Source organism: Desmodus rotundus, chromosome 3 (assembly GCF_022682495.2).
Source record: "Desmodus rotundus isolate HL8 chromosome 3, HLdesRot8A.1, whole genome shotgun sequence".
Taxonomy (NCBI): domain Eukaryota; kingdom Metazoa; phylum Chordata; class Mammalia; order Chiroptera; family Phyllostomidae; genus Desmodus; species Desmodus rotundus.
Window position 1 is genome coordinate 111,964,217 of NC_071389.1, and position 22,313 is coordinate 111,986,529.

General features: G+C 35.4%; 1 protein-coding gene across 18 annotated transcripts in view; it reads left to right on the top strand.

Moving 5' to 3' along the window:
* Window positions 1–22,313, top strand: part of ERC1 (ELKS/RAB6-interacting/CAST family member 1) — a 536,970-nt gene that overhangs the window by 227,771 nt on the left and 286,886 nt on the right. For 8 of the 18 annotated variants that reach the window (XM_053920835.2, XM_053920834.2, XM_053920838.2 and 5 more), the window contains one exon: window positions 20,427–20,606. The exons of 5 other annotated variants lie outside the window; for them this stretch is intronic. In XM_053920835.2, the coding sequence (XP_053776810.1) occupies window positions 20,427–20,606 (180 nt within the window). The remainder of the gene's footprint in view (window positions 1–20,426; window positions 20,607–22,313) is intronic. 5 more of the 18 variants (XM_053920839.2, XM_053920840.2, XM_053920842.2 and 2 more) reach the window with 1 other exon arrangement.

A 22,313-nucleotide genomic window follows, 5' to 3' on the forward strand; every position in this document is an offset into this window, starting at 1 on the left:
GAGCCACACCAGCCAGGGCTACTTTTACTTTTTAATTTAAAACATTTTAGGGTATTCTGTGTAGTGACAGTCTTAGCTTTTCTTCATTGCTAACAATTGCACTACACTATTGGGAATTGTTTCTTTACTCAGAAGTTGGAATTGTCTTCTTTATAGTGTATGAAATTGTTTAATAATTAGTTTGTTTCTAGGGTTTTACTTCAACCTCCCTTCTTGAACTTGATCACATTATTATTTTAATTGTAGAAAATATTCATTTTATGATAAGATAAGCCCTTCTTTTTGTTTGCCCTTTAACTGTTTCATTTGTCTTGCCCTGGTCCTCACCCCCTTCCAATTTAATGTTTTCTAATACCAGTCTGTCCTTATAAACCAGAAGGTGCCCTTTTAATCTTCTGTCAGTTGGTATGATAACAACAAAAGTGCTTTCATATGCAGTCTCTTATTTCCTCCTTTTATAATCTAAGAGATAAGTAATCGTATTTATTTATATATTACATATAAAGAAAATTAATTTAGAATGGATGAGTGACTTTTCCAAGGTAATTCAGTATGTGATAGATATTAAGGATCAAAGTAATGAATAATGATAGCTGATGGCCATATGCAAGACACATGATATAATTCATTGAATGTAATGAAAAGAGCACCACCTCCCTCCTTTGCTCCACCCCCCCCCCCCGCATGGTTTTGTTCATGTGTCCTTTATAGTTGTGCCTGAAAACCCTGCCCCCCTTCCCCCCATTATCTGTCCCCTCCCACCTCCCCTCTGGTTACCGTCAGTTTGTTCTTAATTTCAATGTCTCTGGTTATATTTTGCTTGCTTGTTGGTTTTGTTGATTAGGTTCCAGTTAAAGGTGAGATCATATGGTATTTGTCCCTCACCGTCTGGCTTATTTCACTTAGCATAATGCTCTCCAGTTCCATCCATGCTGGCACAAAGGGTAGGAGCTCCTTCTTTCTCTCTGCTGCATAGTATTCCGTTGTGTAAATGTACCATGGATTTTTGATCCATTCATTTACTGATGGGCACTTAGGTTGCTTCCAGTACTTGGCTATTGTAAATTGTGCTGCTATGAACATTGGGGTGCATAGGCTCTTTTGGATTGGTGTTTCAGGGTTCTTCGGATATAATCCCAGCAGTGGAATTGCTGGGTCAGAAGACAGTTCCATTTTTAGTTTTCTGAGGAAATTCCATATTGTTTTCCATGGTGGCTACACCAGTCTGCATTCCCACCAGCAGTGCACTAGGGTTCCCTTTTGTCTCCATCTTCTCCGACACTTGTTGTTTGTTGATTTGTTTATGATGGCCATTCTCACCAGTGTGAAGTAGTATCTCACTGTGGTTTTAATTTGCATCTCCATGATGTCTAGTGATGCTGAGCATCTTTTCATATGTCTCTGGGCTCTCTGTATATCCTCCTTGGAGAAGTGTCTGTTCAGGTCCTTTGCCCATTTTATAATTGGGTTGTTTGTCTTTTTGGAGTGGAGTCATGTGAGTTCTTTATATATTTTGGAGATCAAACTTTGCCCGAGGTATCATTGGCAAATATGTTTTCCCATATAGTTGTTTCTATTTTCATTTTAATGCTGTTTTCTTTAGCCATGCAGAAACTTTTTAATTTGATGAGGTCCCATTTGTTTATTCTTTCCTTTATGTCCCTTGCTCTAGGGGACATATCAGTGAAAATATTGCTGCGTGGAATGTCTGAGAGTTTCCTGCTTATGTTTTCCTCTAGGACTTTTATGGTGTCATGACTTTAAGTCTTTTATCCACTTTGAATTTATTTTTGTGTATGGTGTAAGTTGGTGATTGAGTTTCATTTTTTTCCATGTAGCTGTACAGCTTTCCCACCACCATTTGTTGAAGAGGCTATTTTTACTCCATTTTATGCTTCTGCCCCCTTTATCAAATATTAATTGATCATAGAGACTTGGGTTTATTTCTGGGCTCTCTATTCTGTTCCATTGGTCTATGTGTCTGTTATTCTGCAAGTACCAGACTGTTTTGATTACAGTGGCCTTCTAATACAGTTTGATATCAAGTATTGTGATCCCTCCTACTTAGTTCTTCTTTCTGAAAATTGTTGCAGCTATTCGGGGTCATTTATGGTTCCATATAAATTTCTGAAATGTTTGTTCTATATCTGTGAAATATGTCATTGGTATTTTAATAGGGATTGTGTTGAATCTATAAATTGTTTTGGGTAATATGGACATTTTGATGATGTTAATTCTTCTAATTCATGAGCATTGAAACCTATATAACTTTATTAACCAATGTCACCTCAATAAATTCAATTAAAAAATAAAAATTATATAACAATGTAAATAATATATATAATGATAATGTCAAGGATATTAATGGCTTCCAGAAATCATATAGATACATTACTTCCCACACATTATTTCCTCAATTTCTTCAGAGGAAATCATTTTACTGATTAGAGGAAATCATTATAGTGACCTCTGTATATATCAAAAAGTATAGGTTAGTTTTGCATGTTTTTATTTTATATAAATGTAGTCATTCTGCTCATTCTTTTGTGATGTCTTTTGTTCAGCATCATCTGTGACAAGGGTCCCCAATCTCAGGCCACAGACAATACTGGTCCAAGCCTGTTAGGAACTGGGCCACACAGCAGGAGGCGAGCTTGAATGTAATGTGTTTGAATCATCCTGAAACTATCCCACCACCCCATCCTGTGGAAGAGTTGTCTTCCACAAAACTGTTCCCTGCTGCCATAGAGTTAGAGACCATGTCATGTGAGATTTATTCATGATAGTTGCACTTAGCGTTTGTCCTTGCTGTACTGTGTGGTTTATTTTTAATTCAAAATTCCATATTTTATCTTGAAAGTATTCTGAAAAGACAACTGTTTCCTTCCAATTTTCCAGTTTTTGAATATTTTAGATGGAACTAAAAGTATTCCTTTGTGGCAGAAAGTGAGTTTGGAAATAAATTACTTTGCTCTTTGTTCTTGGCTCAACACATTAAAAGGATTCTGAAGAGATTAAACAAATTCCTTATATATAAAATGAAAATGATACCCCCCGATGAAGGGATTCTAGTGCCCCCACAAACTTGAAACACTGCTTTTTTTTATCCTGGCTTTAACTGTGAATGCCCTTTCTAAAGGTACCACATTGCTACTCAAGTATATCCTGTTTGTACCTTGGTGTTTTGGATATTACTATGATTTGTATTAACTAGGCGTAACCTTTTCAGTTTTGGAAGCCTCTTTACACTCTTAAAAATTATTACAGTCTTAAAAGTGATTTTTTATGTGGGTTATAATTATTATATTCATATGTAGTTACTTATTGACCCAGCTGCCCAACATTTAGATCAGGGTGTCCAACCTTTTGGCATCTCTGGGCCCCACTGGAAGAAGAGTTGTCTTGAGCCACACATTAAATACACAAACACCAGTTAAAAATGAGGAGCAAAAGGAAGGTCCGTGCATGATTTTCATGATATCTGCCACCACAGATAAACAAAAAAGTCCTCACATAACCCTAATTATGCAGCGGCCCTTTTGATAATCTTTTAAAATCACTGAGCAGGTCCCAAGTTTGTGATCACAAATACAGAAAATGTACATATCTAAGTAACAACACATCATTGATTTCTTTAAATTTTTTTTATTATAAAAGTAAAAGAAAAGAAAGCATCATAAAACAAGTGGGATGTTTGCATTGTATTTGAGAAACTAGTGCATCAGTATCTGGTTTGATAGAAGTAGTGGCAATTCTCAGGGAGTTCTCAAGGTGCTCATAAGATATTTTGGTTCTAATTTTACTCTTAATGTGTTTCATCCTTGAGAATAGTTGCTCACAAATGTAAAATAGTGATGATATGAGTAAGGCATGATTGTGAAGCAAGGGATATTTGTCTCTGGGAAGACAGGGCCTGTAAAAGTGCAATAAAGAGACACGATCAAAGTTCTCTCTTAGTTGAGTGTCAGATTGCAGCTCTGTGCATTCCATTTGAAAACTGGCCGGTAATATTTATGTCAACTGAAAATATAGCAAAATATTGATTATTTTTCCAGAAATCCTGAAGTCTGTTTTCAAATTTTTGTATCAAATCAAAAAGCAAGTCTGCGTATTTTTCGCTGCTCACAGGACTGTGTTTAGCCAATGTGTCGAAAAGCATAAAATTGTTGCCTTAATTTGATCTTGCCATAATCTCAGTTTAATTTGGAATGCTGTTATGGTTTGAAACATGGTATTGATAAGTTGGTTTTCACTTTGAAGATGCATGTTTGACTCATTGAAATGAGAGGTTAAATCCACTAAAAATGCTAAATCTGTAAGCCAGTTTTCATCATCAATTTCTGGCACAAATTTGTTTTTTGATACCATAAACAACTTGATAACATGTCACAAATCATAAAATCTTGTCAACATTTGGCCTTGACTTAGCCATCTTCCTTCCAAAAAGTAAATGATGTTGCCATAGTCAGCATCAGTACTTTTAAGGAATTCTTGGAATTGGCGATGATTCAGTCCCTTGCCTCTTATGAAATTCACAGTCTTGATGATGAGTTGCATGACATTATCCATTTTTAAAGCTTTTGTGCATAAATTTTCTTGCTGTACTGTGCAGTGATACTTCATCAAACATGAGTTTTGAGCGGCAGTTGCATTGCCTTCTGTTAATTTTACAAGTCTCTCTCTCCTACCTCCCATCACCGGGGCACCATCAGTGACTATACCATATGTGTTGACAGTGGACAAAGAAAATTGCTTTAACATATTTTATATTGCTTCGTATAAATCTCTTGATATAGTTTTGTCTTTTAATGGTGCTAAAGAAGCTTTTTCTTCAGTGACATTATATTCGTCATCATTACCTCTAATAAAAATGACAAGTTGAGCCGTATCTGTCGCATCAGTGCTGTCATCCATTGCCAGAGCTTTATAAAATTTAAAATTAGCAGCTTTGCTTTCCAAACTTCTTTGATAGATTTTCCAGTTTCTTCAATTCTCCTGGCTATTGTCTGGTGAGACCAACTGATTAGAAATACCCCCCTTTTTTTCAGGGCAAATTATATCTGCCACACTTTCTATACATTGCTTAATAAACTCACCATTAGTAAATTTTTTTTTTTGCTATTAAATATGCTACCACATAACTAGCTTTTACAATGGAATCTGTCCGAGTTACAACTTCTTTAAAAAAATTTTGTTGAGAAGACAAGACTTTTTTCAGTTCTGCTGTTTTGTCCTTATGACACAATCCTTCATATGCATTCATACGCATTGAATTTGGCAGCATGTTTTTGCATATAATGCCTTTTCCAGTTATAGTCTTTGAAAACTTGCACAAACTCCCTACAAAGTAAGCAGAGTCCCTTACTATTTGCCTTGACAAAAAGTAGTCATTTGTCCACTTTTTGTTGAGCAGTCTTCCTTCATCTGTAATTTTTCTTTTTGGGGGTTTCTTTTTTCTTTTCAGATGTTGTAGAAGCCATCCTGGGATTAAAAAAAATAATTGATAAAGGGTCTTTATTTACTTTCATTGTGAAAATTAATTGACAGGAAACTAGAAAGCAAGGTTTGGGCCCCTCCACAGCCCTCTCAGCTGCCGATGCAGGGCGAGGCAGAGGGCCAATTGTAAAGCGTGGTGGGCGATGTGTGAGACGCCCCCGAGGGGTGGAAATACCTTTAATAATCAAATAAGAATGCTTACCTGACTTGTGAATAATATTCAGCACCTAACGTTGCAATCGTAGATTGAAGTATTACTGATAATCGCTGCCTTGTTAAGTCACCACAAGCACACATAACGTCCAGTGGTGTCAATTCTACTGTCTGCACTTGGAAGATAACACACTGGAAGCTTCACACCACAGTAATACTGAAGCCACGCATGCGTACAGATAGCAAGAGCATATGTATGTTGACTTTATGTGACATTGTGACATGTAATTACAAAAAAATCTCAGAGTTTTAAGTAAATTTACGATTTCTCTTGGACCACATTGATAGCCATCGTGGGCTGCATGTGGCCGGTGGGTCACAGGTTGGACACTCCTGATCTAGATGTGTCTGACATATGCACAAGGATTTTTGCAATATTGTTGGTACTTGCAAAATATTGGAGACAACCTAACTGCCCTTGGGTAGGAGGGTGCCTGAGTCCCCTATGATATATCCACACATTGAAGACTTGACAGCTTTAAAAACATCTTTTTGGTCCAATTACACTTCACTAATGAATAAATTAAAACAGTACAAGACGGAATGATATAATTAGAAGTTACATAGATTTTTTTAATAAAGACTGAAGATTAAAGTCCAAGTGTCCTGAATTGTAAGTTAATGTCTTTTGTTTGTGCTGTAGTATTTTTTTTTCCTGTTTCACTTTAATGATAAATCATTCATTGTATGATTTGCTTCAAGAGTTGCTGCATAAAAAAGTGAACTTTCCTTGAAGGTATTGTTTGTAAGTTTTGTTGCAATTTTTAAAATTCAAACAAAGTCTATATAGCTGCAGACATGATTTACCAGCCTTATTTGTAGCTCATCTGTGGTATGGCCTTAGTTCAAAAAGCAAAACTGTGGTTGCTCTGGAACTGTCTGCTTCCATTTTTGCAAGCATCTCTTCTTTCAGCTCACATGTATTGGGCATCCACATACAACTTTACCACTGGTTTTGAAAAAGAAATTCAGTTTGCCATCAGCTGAGCCTTAGAAATTCTGGCCCTGCTTTTTGCACTTGTCCTACCTTTGTAGACTACATTGCAGTTTCTGGGCACACTGATGTCCTTCAATCATGCCCACCAGAGCTGCTGTGGCAATCACTGTTTTCAGGACAAATGACAATACATTCTAGGCCTTAGTGATTGATGATCCTCTTTTTTTTCCTTTTTATTGAATTTATTGGGGTGACACTAGTTAACCAAATTATACAGGTTTCGGGCACACTGTTCTAAAACACATCATCTGTATACCAAGTCAAGTCTCCATCTGTCACTATTTATCCCCCCATACCTTCCTCCCTCCCCCCCAATCACTACACTGACAGCTTTTAAAAAGAATGAGGAATATCTCTAATAAACTGATATAAAGTGATTTCCAGAACATTCTGTCAAGTTGCTGGAAAAAATGCACAAAAGATAGAGCATGCTACTCTTGGTATAACAAAGTACAGACATATCTGATCTTATTTTCAAAAGAAAACAGGAAGGATAGACTAGAAACTAAAGAGACCATTTATCCATGGGAGTGGTTGGGGAAAAGGGGGGGGGAAAGGGGGAATCAGAATTTCATTTCTATATACCTTTTTCCACTAAAATGAACCAAGATCTCTTGGAAAAGTGGCTGATTTCAGAGCTGGGGCTGGGAAAATACCCAGTGAGCCTAGCTTGACAACCTGTTCTGAAAGTAAGAATGTGCTCACAAGGTCTTTGGGTCTTACAATGTCTTATTAGATGTTTACATGACTATTTTAAGACTTGATTATACAATGGTTTTTTAAAGTGTTTCTAGCATGGCTCATACACACTGACTTTGAAATTATTTACAATTCCAGTTACTATTCACTCATAGGACATGAGCAATAAAAATAATGAGGCACATATTGGTGATTATTACATATTTTTTACTATTATAGTGCCTTTTCTAAACTGCATTTAGTTTTGCCAAACTTTGTTTTCCTAACTCAGGAATTTAAGAATGAAATCTTAATATTTGTGACAGTATGGGTGGACCTAGAGGGTATTATGCTAAGTGAAACAAGTCAGTCAGAGAAAGACAAATACCATATGATTTTGCCTGTATGTGGAATCTAACAAACAAAATTGAAACAGGCTCATAGATTCAGAGAACAGACTAATGGTTGCCAGAGGGGGGTTTGCGGGGCTGGGTGAAAAAGATGAAGGAATCATGAAGGACATATTGGTAGTTAAAAAATAATCATGGGGATGTAAAGTACAGTATAGGGGATATAGTCAATAATATTGTAATAACTGTATGGTGCCAGGTGGGTACTGGGAATATTGGGGGGAAGACTTTGTAAAGTACATGCTGGTCTAATCACTATGCTGTACACCTGAAACTAATACAAAATAATACTGAATGTAAACTGTACTTAAAAAAATAAAATTAAAAAAGCAAAGCTCTGTATAGTTAAATTCAGTTTTCAGTCTGCAAGGATATAGAGACAAATTAGAAATGTGTTTTTCCCCCTCTCTGTGAACATTGGATATGCTCATTATAACCTTGTTTTGTGTGGATACATCAAAGGTGTGTTACAGTGCAATTGAGAGAATAATTGTTGTATGAAGAACTGAAAGTTGGTAAATCCCAGCAACAAGAGCCTCCCAAATAAGCATTACTCATATATGGAAACATAATCATAGCTGATTTGACTTATGCTGATTTGGGGATTAGAAAATCTCTCATTCAGAGCCTACTCATGTTGTAATGTTCAGATCAAACGTTCTTTCCTTTGTGAAGCCTGCCTAAATCCTCATATTTGGAATTAATCACACCCTCTGTTATAAATTCCATTAGAGTTTATTTCTGTTTTGATTTCAAGCCTTATTTTATCTTTGTATTATTTACTAATGATTTTGTCTGTTGTTTTCCCCATGTACTGGGTTTGGGAACCATGTCTGGTTACTTTGTACATAGTTGGTTCTCTATTTAAAAAATGCTTATTGATGTCAGTTGCATCGATAGATGTCAAAGACCTATTAGCCTGGCCTTTGAAATCTCCCATCTTCCAAACCCTGTAAGTACAGTTGACCCTTGAACAATGTGGAGGTTGGGGGAATTGACACCCCCCCTCACAGTTGAAAATCCTCATAAAACTTCTGACTCTCCAAATATTTAGCTACTAATAGCCTACTGTTCACTGGAAGCCTTACCAATAACATAAACAGTTGATTAACATATTTTGTATATTATATGTATTCTTACAATAAAGTAAGCTACAGAAAAGAAAATGTTATGAAAATAAAAAGGAATATAAAATACCTTTGCAGTACTGTATTTATTGACATTGTACCTTTACATTATCTGGTACAAGATGAATTGTCTATTTGTGCCTTCATGACATACTTAACTTAGTATTTTTTAGCTATTTTTAGAAGAAGCAAGTTTTTCAAATTGTCACAAATCTCCAAAAATTATCCAATATATTTATTTTTAAAAATCCACCAGTAAATGGACCATGCAGTTTAAACCCGTGCTGTTCAAGGGTCAGCTGTATTTCCAGTCTCATTTTTAGAGGAGATACTCAGCCAGCATAGTTACTCTCTTCTAGGCAGTCTGCTGGGATTGGTGTTCCTTAAATACATTTTATTGGTTTCCTAATTAATTTATGCTCTTCTACTTAACACACAATCTTATTCCTGTAGATTTCCAGTTTCACTGCTTAAAATTAACATTTGTTGATGAACTCTACCCTGTATTGTTATTGTTTTATCCATTGTTCTTCAGCCTCTATGTTTAATTGTACTTTATTGTTTTATAATTGCTCCTGTGTAATTTAATAATTCTTCTTTTCCCTTTTCAACTAGTTTGTATTGGCCTTAGGTTAATTAAGGGCTATTTTTAAAATTTCATTTTTGTTTTTCTTAAACAATGTTTTGCAGAGGTAGCTGTTCATTAATTACAGCTATAATTAATTATAGTTTTATTTATATATAATATAGTTTTATTATACATAATAAAAATAAAATTTAGAAAAAACTTTGTATGATGATATTACATTTAACATCCTAATATTCTCTAAAATTTCATAGGTTTCCCTTTAAGGGCCTTGAATATTTTAACAAAGGAAATGTCATCTTCTCTCAGTTGAAAATATTTACCTTATATATTTTTATTTTTTAAGCAATAGCACTCACTTTATCTTTTAACAAAACTGTAGGTTTTAGTCATGTTGTAATAAGGCAAGATAGACCGGACTGGACAAGGGGGTTATATTCATAGTGAATTGGTGCTTTGTTTTAATTTATAACAAAAATAAGTATCTGAATATAATCTTAAGAGAGGATACTGTCAGAGAGATGAATGGGACTGCTGAAAGAACACTGTGGCTCTTGGAGTCAGCTCTCCTTAGACCAATGATTCTATGAATAAAGTTCAAAGACAGTGAAAACAATTGACATAGAAATAGGGGAAGCAACTATATATATAGGAATATTCTCTTAGATGCAGAATTAGTGAAACATTTGTGGTTTTCTTTACAATTTGATTTGATTTATCCTATCTACAAAAATAATTTTTTTTATTTTGGGAAGATTTTTTCCCTTCTGAAATGAAGACTACTTATCCTTGGTTTTCACATTGATCATGGGGACAATTATTTAAGGAAACCTTTCTAGAAATAGTATGTGATGAATAACATGCTGGATACCTCTAATATATTAATGTTCTTATTTTTCTAAAAACAAATTTTGGTTTCTTCTTAACAGACCTTCTCCTTGGCCTATTTAAAAATTTAATCCTATATAATTTCTGCCTTTTTAATTATTTTTTTCCTTGGCAAAACAGGACTCTTTCTATCTAGAATATGGGCTTGGTTGGGTTTTTATGGTGTTCTTGACAAGGTATTAAATGGAGTTAGGATTACACTAGAGGAGTGTACATACAGATCAGTGTCTCATTTTACAGCCCTGTGGGTAGTTGCTAAAACTAACTTGAAAGTTGCTTTTCTGCAAGTGAAGCATCTACTCAAATTGGTGGCATGTATTGCAACTTTTTAAAGCTTTTAGCTCAAACTGTGCTATTTTTTACCATTTAGAAAAAGAGCAAAACAAGTTTTAAAATTATTTTTAAAAACTGCAGTGTTTGAAGTGTACATTAGATACTTTTCCTTTTGGCCAAAATTTAATTCCATGTGATAGGCAATTAAATTTACAGAAAGAATGTTTATCGATAGTACTAATGTATAGCCTGCTCAGCCATTTCCTAGAGTTAAGTTTAGCCCTATTCTATGGGAACTTTTGGCCGCATTCTTTGAGCTTATTACAAGATTGCTTACCATAAAATGATGAACGGTTGAAGTTATATTTGGCAGTAACATTCTGTGTTCTGTAAGTACTGTGTACTCACTGTAATAAAATGAAATGGTTTAATCCTTTTCTTTGTCTTATTGTGGAAACTCCACCCTTGCATTTGGAAAATGAAGTCTCCAATAGGATTCTTTTTATTTTTAAGAGAAAGCAGAAGCAGGCATATATATATATATCCCCCCTTTGCCAAGACCTCAATGCAAGAGTCAACTGTTTATGGACCCTATCAGTTTTTGTTGTTATAAATAAAAGATTATCTTTGGGATTTTTGGTAAAGACTTTGAAAATGTATGCTCGTTCTTTTTATAAGCACACCTATCGGAGGAGACATGTCGTACATGAGGTAAACCCCATGTCCTTGCCTGAGTTTCTGGTACCCAACTGTCAGGATTTTCAAGATGAGAATCTGGCTAATATATGTGGGATTCTTGTAAAAGTTATGAATATGCACATATATCACATCATTGTATAGGTATGTTTCCATTTCTTTAACAAAATGCATCTGCTTTTGTTTGGCTCCCATATTTAACAGTTGAGGTTATATCAGAATTCTGCTGTAGCTGGGGGAGATATTTGAGGAGCTTTAAAGAGAAGGGGGAGAAAACATTTTAATCCAAAGCATTTCCTTAAAATAAAAAGTAGTTGGTATGTAACCAAGTTCTGTCTCTGTGTTAGGCTAGCTTTCTTTTCTTGAAATTGACTGCATCAATGCATCTGGCTTCAATCCTCCCCCCACCACCAAACATCTGAGCAGTTGGTAATTGAATTCTGACAAGTTGAATGATTTTAATGAAATCTTCTGCATGTATATGTATACTTGAAGGATGGGGAAGAGGGAGGAAGAATAAACAGTCGGGTTGAGGGTAATAAAGAATTGCTGTCTCTTTACATTAAGGATAATGGATAGCAGTTAACATCAGTAACTTTTAGAACGTGTTAAAGTCTCTCTGGTAAGTGGTGTTTACTCCAAAGGAAGCAGCTCTTAAAATTAACCCAAATAAATGACCTCCCTAACCATGGCCCAGTCAGAGTTGGGAAAGGGAAGAGTAAATGTCGGAAGCTGTTATCTTGGGTAATCTATGGAAATCTGCAGTGACCTTCTTTCTGCTGCTGAAAAAGGGAAAAGCTTAATAAGAGCTCTTGTTATCAGGTGATTTCTTTTTATGTTACGGTATTATCGAGGCTTTTTTCTTTTTACTTTAAAGGAGATGTTTGAAGAAAACAAAAGATTCATTTCTAATTGCTGTTTTTAAAAAAATTTTAATAAAGATTTTATTTATTTATTTTTAGACAGAGGGGATGGAAAGGAGAAAGAGGAGAGAAACATAAATGTGGTTGCCTCTCTCGTGCCCCCTACTGGGGACCTGGCCCACAACCCAGGCATGTGCCCTGACTGGGAATCAAACCCACCATCCTTTGGTTGGCGGGCCAGCACTCAATCCACTGAGCCACACCAGCCAGGGCTAGTTGCTGTTTTTTTTGTCTTTGCTTTCCTTATTGAATGTTGGGTTTGAAGGAAAGGCAGTAGAGACTCAGCTCTTACAGCTGCAATGGTATATAGCTAAATGTTCACAGAGCTGATGTCAGGAAGCGAAGTTCAGAGTTATGTGTTAGGGGAGTAGTATTACGAGATTTGCTAAAGGGTCCCATCTTCTTGTTCACTTGCCTGAGTGAAGTCATAGTTACAGCTGTCACAGCTTTTGCCTTAATCTTGCTTGAATATAGAAATCTTCTTATTTAAGGACATGAGGGCTTCTTTCATTGCTTCCAAGTTCCTCTCTCTCACTCTCTGCAATCCCTCCAAAACTACTAGTTTTGGCCACACAAACCTCCCGTTGTAATCCCTATACTCTGTGAATGAAGCGGTCTCATTTGACTTCAGTTAATAAGTATAGTTGGCGTAAGTAGGCTTTAGTACCTAATTCAGTAGTAGGAAAACTGGTCTGTGTTAGTTTTGATGAATACGAACATAATTTATAGCAGTTGAAGTATAATTCTTAAGATACTGCTTTTAAATGATATAATTAATGGATGATGTTGATTAATGAACTATTCAGAATAATAAAGCATATTTCTCTGCTGTCTCCAGACAGCCATTAAGTGAGTTTTCTGTAGCACACAGAACATATCTAAATTTGGTGTTGCCTGAACTGGTTAAACAGAGTGAAATATTCAAGTTAGAGCAGGTGAATGAAATTGAAGTGTTTCTCTACTTACCATATTTTTTGGACTGTAAGACGCACCTAGGTTTTAGAGGAGGAAAATAGGGGGAGAAAAACCTGCTCCACCACCGCTCCAATGCCAGCAAACCAGGTAAGCTACATTCGGACTATAAGACGCACCCCCCCCCCCCCCCCAGTATGTGGGGGAAGTGCATCTTATAGTCCAAAAAATACTGTAGTCTTTTCGCCTCAGGCTGCCAATTTAATACGTTTCTTCCAAATAATGTGTGCTAGAAAATTGACTAACTTGAAAGAGTACAAATATTCTTTTCTTTGTAATTTTGAATTAGACTCATTTTTGGCTAAATTTTGTGACTCCTCCTCCCTCCTTCCTTAAGAGTAGAATCAATTATGAAAATTCGTGAAGAAACAGGAATCTAAAGAGAGTCTTTGGTCATTTGGGCAGATAAGGCTATGAATATTTCATTTTCATCTTAAAAAACGTGTTGATTCCCAAATGATAGAAACTTCACTAAAGTGTGAGAACTAAACTTACTAATAAACCTCTATTGTATAACTTTCTAAACATTTGCCAAATATATTTTTAATTGAATTTTGATTGATTGGCATATCATTGAGCATTCTTAGTACTGATCTATTAATGAATTAAGTTGGATTATTGTGATTTTTACCATAATCACAAGAAAAGACCTGTAAGTAGAATTCAATCCAGTTGCAGATTTTATTCTGAATAATTCCTGAGAGAATGCATATTTTGATGAATTCATATTCAGTGATATGCTGGTTCATATCTCACTTTTGCAAAGTCTCCTTAATATCTGCCATTTACATTTTAGGTATGTTTGTTGTCCATCATAATGTAGTATCATTGGGTTCCATTTTAGTATAATCATGGAACAAAAGCTGTGTCTTCGTAGTAAAGGCCCTGTTATCCTAACAGATATTTTCTTGCAGAAGCAGTTTTGATATTCACAGTTTTCATTTTTCATTGCTTCACTGATAATCCAGTGTCATTGTACTGGAGTTACACACTTGGGTATTTTGGTTACCATCTCCGAAGATGGCCCCAAGTCGTCCTTGCCTCCTGGTGTTCATCCCTTGTGCAGTCCTCTCGCACATAGTGTCAGGATTAGTCTGTGTGAACAATAGGAAATGTCAGAAGTGATGGTATTTGACTTCCGAGGCTAGACCATAAAAGATATTGATGCTTCTGCCTTGCTCTTTTGGATCACTTGCTCTGAGGAAAGCCAGGCGACATGTCATAATGATACTCAAGCAGCCCTGTAGAGAGGAACAGAGGCTCCTTGCCAAGAGCTATCACCAACTTGCCAGCCTTGTAAGTGGAAGCAGAGGACTGAATTCTGGCTGACATCCTGACTCTAACCCCCTGAGAGACGCTGGAACCAGAACTGTTTGGCTAAGCTGCCTTTGAGGTCCTGACCCACAGAAACTGTGAGATAAAAAATGTTCACTGTTGTTTTAAGCTACTAAGTTTTGAGGTAACTTGTTATATAACAATAAACAACTAATACAGGCATTTTATGTGCTAAGTATTAAAGTAATTTTCCATATGCCTGAATATTTTTTCCTTTAAATCCACAGTTTGGTTTTCTCTGTTGACAGAAGAGTAAGTGCTTTTGAATTTGGTTTATTAATGTTAACACCACAGTGATGTTCAGTGCTGAGAATTGTTAGAGCTTTTGGCAGTTTTTGCCATAAGGATTCTCACCTGTGTAACTCATGTTTGTGTGCTAGATGGCTGTGAGCTGAGAAAAGTTATGAATTTATATAAACATGATATGCTGTATAGCCTTTTATGGATACATTTCATGTGTAAAAACTGTTCTTGCTATCGCTGCGTTGTCCAATAGAAATATAATGTCAGCACATATATAATTTTGAATTTTCTAATAGCTTTATTAAAAAACCCAAAGGGAAACAGATGACATTAATAATTAATAATGTATTTTTAATCCAGTATATCTAAAATAGTACTGTTTTGATGTATAATTAATATGAAGATTATTAATGAAATATTTTACATTCTTTGTTGTTGGTACTCAGTCTTCAGAATTTAGTATGATTTATAGCTCATCTCAATTTGGTTTTTCTTTGTTATTTATTGCCTAAAATATATTTTATTTATTTTTTTGCATCTATTTTTTTTAATATTGTTTAAGTACAGTAGTCTCCACTTTCCCCTGCCCCACCCACCTCCCACCCTCAATCCTACCCATCTTTGGCTTTGTCCATAAGTCCTTTATACATGTTTCTTGACGACCCTTACCCTACATGTGGCTAGTGGCCATCATGTTCAACAGCGCCAGTAATTTAGCTGAAGAAGTTTAAAAGACCTTATTTCAAGTTAGCAGCAAATCAATAATGCATATAAACAATGGGAATGATTTTCTCAAACTTAAGTGTGACATGTCATACCTTAGCTTTAATCTGTATCTGCATTTGTTTCCAATAAGTCATCTTCCTTTTTCTGAATGCCTCAGGGCCTTCAAACCTGTGGAATACCCTAAGGATAGAAGGAATCAGGGGTATCAGAGGTTCTGTGTAGATTTCTCCAGGAGTACAGGCTCATAATGGCATGACTAGTTCATTAACTTGAAGAATGCTGAATGTGGACTTTCTGAAAGAAAAAGTGTAGTGGGGACTGTGCAGCACTAATTCAGGGCCTTTAGGCTATAGCTGGTATAGGAGCACTTCCCAGGGGCTTCAGCACGTCCCTTTACTTCCTCGAGCCTGGACCTGAGAGCAGAAGTAAACCAAATCTGTTGTGTCTCACAATATCCGAAGTCCAGTACTTTACCAACGGACATTTTCTTGGCTCACACATATTCAGAGAAGTTGGTGATAACTGCCACTTCTACTCAGAGTTCAGACATTGAACAGATTAGAGATTTTTCTTTCCCTTCAATCCAAAATACACCATTAAGTAGAGGAGTAGTGTAGATGAACAATTTTGTCGGTAGAAATTCATGTAAAACTCTGTCACTAAAATGTACTCACTACTATTTTTGTAGGTATGATTTAAAAAAAGGGGGGGTGAATTACTTGCAGAGAAAAGGGGACAGGAGACAATTTCGAAAGCTCTTGGCTTGGTGCTGTGTCTCAGACATCTGCTGTTGGGATACTTAAACCTTAGGTATCTTCAGAATCTTCAGAATAATAATCTGCAATGTATTGTCCTTTTAAAAAATATTATTTGGAGTATCCCATAGTTACCTAATGACTGGGAAGGAATTTCTTACAATTTTGACTCATGCAAATTAGTGGCATGCAGAAATTTTGAATAAAAAACTGAAGAGCACAGTTCATATGCTTTTTTTCTTTTAAACCTTTTTATTTATTTTTTTTTGCTGATAGCTTTCTTGAGATCTATTTACCAAGTATACTTTTCTCTTTTCACGGTAAATAGTTAACCCATGTGTTTAGAGTATCATTATCTAAAATAGTCACCACATACATAAGTATTTCCAGAAGTTCTTTATGTTCTCATTAATGTATTTGCAGTGTTTTAACATATTTTTAAATCTGATTTTCATTTTTCCAGAACAATGCATATTTATATGATGTACAAAGTGAAGTAATACTACGTATCTTATGTCATCTCCTACCGCATTCCTATCTAACCTCGATTCCTGCTCTCCTAAGATAACCCTTTCATCACGTTTGATTTTCTTCTGCTATTTACTGCCACATTTCCAAATCATATTTTTATATTGCTATTTTATTATTTTTCTTATTTGACATGAGTGATCTACTAACTTCTTATTATGAATTATGAGGGATTAGCTTTTTTACACAAACCACCACACGCATTTCCCTCTTTCCATATTTGTGACACAGAAATATCTAGTTTTACGTTGCTGTGTCTAAGGCACATGGTACATTATGATTATATTTCCTGTATTGTACTTTTAGTTTTTCCTGATGGTAATAATTGCTTTGGGTTTTCTGTTTGTTACTAGTGTACATATCACTGGTTTATTCCTAATTTCCTTTCTCAAACTCTAACGTTCCTCCTGACGTTGTTACTGCTGTAAAACACATTGTCCCTTATTAATTAACCCAGGTGATCTGTACATCCACTTTTTTTTCCTTGGAAACACCTTTCCTTGAGTTTCTATTCTCTGCTCTACACTTTACTGTTTCTCTAGACTTATTAGCACCCTCAGGGGTCACTTCACCCTCGCTTGTAGCAGGGCTCCTTTTCCTGGATCCCACATCTTCCTCTTTCTAGGTTAGTTCTGCAGTGCGATAGCACACATCCCTAGTAGCTTTCCGAGTGTGTAATGTGGTTTAAATGTTTCCTGACTTTGCAGTCTGTCCTCACACTTGATTGATAATTTCGATATAGAATTCTAGATCAGAACTCATTTTTCCCTCAGAGTTTTGAAGGTATTACTTCAAATGTCCTCTGGCTTTCTATGTTGCCCTTAAAAATTTCAGTGCCTTTCAAATTTTTATTCTTTATGAATGATCAATTTTGGTCTTTCTAAAACTTTTTAAGATCTTTTCTTTTCTCTAGTATCCTAAACTTAAAAAGAAATAGAGTGTATATAATCTAAGTCCAGCAAAATGCATTTAATCTTCATGAAAGAATGAGGACAAGAAAGAATAATTATAAATATGACCTAGCAGTGTGTTTTAGGGCTCCAGTATTTGTAGAACTAAAAGGTTTTGTTGATTTCTGGCATTGGCTCAATATTTTATTAAGTGAAATAGATTCAAGGTGTAATTTAGTACAAAGGAAACTTCCTTGTCTTACCTTAGCAGGTATCTACTAAAATTCTGAAAATAAAACTTGAGCCAAATTTTACTCCTTAGATGGATTAAGTAGTCATGGGCTTCGTTGATGGCTTCATTCTCTTGTTACTGCCCTGATTTAATACGGTTTCCTTAGCAGATGATTCCTTATGTAGTTGTATATTGAGATGTTGTTATGCAACTTGTAATATCATAAATATTGTTTAACAGTCCTCTTCTTTCCATTTCATTTGTGATTTTACTTGTCTTTTGTTCTTCGTCTTTATTGTAGAGAAAGATTTTGAACCAAGCTCTGCCATTAAGTCCAGAAAACTTTTCTTAAGTAAATGGCCTTGCCCACTGAGCTCATCTGGTAGGCTGATTTTACCACTTGTATCGAGGAAACTTTCAGTATGAAAACCTATACTAATCATCTGCATTATGACAAATTACTAATCATCCTCTCTCTAAAAAAATGTTTTACCGATGAAGTCACAAGGGTTTTTTTGGCCCATGGAGAAGTGCAAGTAAACCCATTTGCTTGAAATTGGTTCCTGGGAATTTATTTGGAATAACTGGGCTGGCTTTAGCTGAGCAGGTGCTTCGACTCAATCTTCACTTAATAACCACTTTTGCTTGGAATAACTTTTTCAGCCTCAATTCAGGTTAGGATAACAGAATCCTCTCAGGAGAGCTTCAAAAGTCAGTTTAAGAGTGAAGGATATAATAGACTGAACAAAGAAATAATATTGAGTTATTCACAAATTGGTAATGAGTAACATTAATGGGTTTTTTTGCTTACAGCAATTGTAATTCAGACTCCCATGTTACTATTGTACAAATATATTATTTATGAGAGGATTTGAGAGGACTGAATGAACTGATCATTGCATTCATCTCCTTCCCCATGATTCTTGTTACATTTCATTTTCTCTGAATCAGTAGAAACTACCTTGGACTTAGTTTTTATTGGCATTACTCCGTGTCTCTCTCTGTTTGTCATCGTTTTAGAAACCCTCACTGTATTCTGTGGTCCATGGCAAGCAAACTGGAAGCATTAAGATTTCAACGTAGAGCATTTTCTGATATAGCTAAATTTCTCTGCATAAAACAGAACCTTACTTTATGGGACTAAATCAGAGTATTTTATGACATCATATCTGAGAAGAATGAAAACTTTAAAAAAATGAACATAACATATGTCTCTGAAATGTGAATATTTTTTCAAAATATCATTTATTTTTAAATTGAGAAAAGTTAGAGCAAAAGAATTATCAGCTTTTTATTAGGGAAGATGTTAAGTGTAGATGCCATTCCTTCAAGGTAGAAAGAAAAATCTGACATTTCAAAATCAGACAGATTTCAAGTTACAGATTTCTGAAGACAAAGTTGTCAAAAAGGACTTTCTTATACCTTGTACTTACAAAAGTGAACTACAGTATAATCAAATGAGAATTGCATAAATAAAACACAAACTCCTTTGATATCTTGTTGATATGAGCATTTTGAAAGTTTGAGAATGGTTTAGCAAATCTTGTTCTTTTGATTCATATGTTAAGATAATCTAGCACTTTATTCTTAACCTTCTGCTTCTATAAGAATCTAAAGAGGAAATGCTTATAATAACCTCATGAATTAAGCTTTTCATTCTACTTGAAAACTGCTTAATTTATCCTTCTTATTCTAAGATCTCCTATCTTACATGATCTTTTAAAGTCCTGTAAGATTTTGCTTGTCTTTCTGATAGAAATCCATAATTACCTCCCCAAAGTTTACTTTTTAAACTTAAGTATTAGTCAGTGAGTTTTGGTTGGCTAACTAAATTGCCTATTCTTAGCCCGACCAGTCATTTATATCAATTTTTTTCTTTCAGTTTTCTCATATAAGATTAAGAGAAAACTTTACTTTCTTGAATTCATTAGGAAAACTCCTTTTTCATTTCTCTTTTTCTAAATTAGTTTGCCAGTGATTGTCTATATGAAGAATATAATCTGAAAGGTCATGCTATTTACTTAACTTTTCATCTAGGCTTAACTTTTCAGGGAAAAAGAATGCTTTGGCTTTGAGTCGTATTAGTTAGGCTTCGTCAGAGCTGGCTTTAAGCCAGTTTAGAGAGTCGTTCAAAAACAGCTTTGTGTTTCTAAATAATCAAGCCTTTGCTACCTTTGCTGCCTAGCACCATTTTATTCACTATGTTATGGAGAAGAGTCCATCACATGTTTCTCTTGCTTAATAACTTGACCCTTTGCTCTTAATAATTTACTTATTCAACCTCCTTTATGCCTTTCTTCTGTCGTTTCATTTTTTCCTGTATGATGATGTTTTTTTTGGCCTACATTTACTTACGAAGAGAAGAAAATTTAATACGCAAATAACACTTGTTGAAAAAATAGGCTCTCCTTGGGTTAACTAATTAATCTACTTCACCGAGTCTTCCATCGTTTTCCAGGACAATCTCCGTAAGAAGGATGACAGAATTGAAGAGCTGGAAGAAGCACTAAGAGAGAGTGTACAGATAACTGCAGAGCGAGAAATGGTGCTGGCACAAGAGGAGTCAGCCAGGACCAATGCTGAAAAACAGGTCTGCGGTTTTATACAGTTACTGGCAATGCAGCTGGTTAAACAAAAGGTAAAACCCCAGCAGTGTAGTCTAGGGAAACTATACGTATGTGTAAAGAGTTCCAAAACTGCTCGTCAAGTGTAAGTACTTAGACTTAAATAAGAATTGAAGTATAGCTACATAAGAAGTGATTCGTGTTAATGCAGAGGTCTCTGCATTGATAATTTGGGGCTGGCTTCAGATATGTTTTTGTAGCGTATGCTTATATACCTGATGAGATGAAGTGGAACTTGTCTGTTTGTTATAAGACTGGGCACAACCCTGCTTTTAATTTGAATGGTAAAACACAAACATTTCCGAATTAAAGATGTGAATTTTAAATAGCCAATAGTGTATTTACTTTATACCCTGGCTTGTTCAAAAGAGCAGTTAAAGTTACCACAAGTGAAGCTTAATAACAAGTGTGAAAGATGTAGATATGGTGATGCCTGCGAGTCCCAGATCGGCATGTCCTTTCAAGTGCCTTATTAAAGAGTTCCTTTGCTGTTTTCTTTATATTTTTCTGCATCTTTTTAGATCCTCATACCCTTACTTTTAACTTACTAGGAAGGATAATGAGAGATGGGAGATGTGATTGGGAGAAACAGTTTGACCAGTGTGAAGACTCTAATCTCAAGTTGCATTATGAGAGTGTGATTGGAGGTTTTGAGCTTGCCTCATACAGAGAGAGACTCATGACAATTAATTTATCAGTGATTATTTCTTTTCCCTTTCTTTGTTGGAGAAATATAAACGTTAAACAGGTAAAAAAGAGTTCAGTGAGAGAGTAACGTGAACTTTGGGGGAAACCTCCTTGATCAGACCACCGTACCTTTGTGAGATGAGGTAGTTGCATAGCAAGGAAGAAGGGTACATTTCAAAGCAGACATATTGGAGTATGTGCCACAGGGAACCCTTCATGCTCTGCTAGATACGAGGATGTAGTTTCTGCAGTGTCGAGTATAGAAAGAAAGACAGACTGGTATTAGCAAAGCTGAAGGAAAAATTGATCTTTTCACAGAATGACTGTCTTTCAGTGCCCTGCCTTAGTCCACTTTCTTTTTGAACATTTCCTAACATACAGTGGAGTAGAGTTTGGGTAGTGGAGTGCTTCAGAGATGGCATGGTGGCAGCCATTGATCCAGAGTGAGGAGGGATCTTCTTTTAGCTCGATTTTACCTTTTTTACACACTTCCTTAGTGTTCAAAATGTAACCCATTTTTTAAAATTCCTGTAAAGATTTCTTTCTGCTTTGGAAATCATTACTTAGTTATAAATCTTACTTATCAGATAACCTGTAGAAATTTTGGCAATTAATAATAGATCATGTCATTATAGACCATCGACTACTGTTATGTGTTCTTTTTAAGAGCTATTGTTGTGTAAAACTGTTTATAATTTTTAATCATTTTTATCAGTTTTATATAAAATATGAGCAGAAAATACAGAGGGTTCCTATATACTCCTTTTTCCACCTCAGTTTTCCCCGTTATTAACATCTTGCATTGGTGTGGTACATTAAAATTGATAAGCCAAAATGATATGTTATTAACTAGTCCATAGTTTACATTTTGGTTTGCTCTTCAAGTTGTATAGTTTTGTGGGTTTCACCAAATGTATGATGGCATGTATCCACTGTTACAGTATCATACAGAATAGTTGTACTGCCCTAAAACTCACCTGTGCCACCTAATCACCCTTCCCCCGTCTCCGGAGTCTGTGATCTTTTCCTATTTC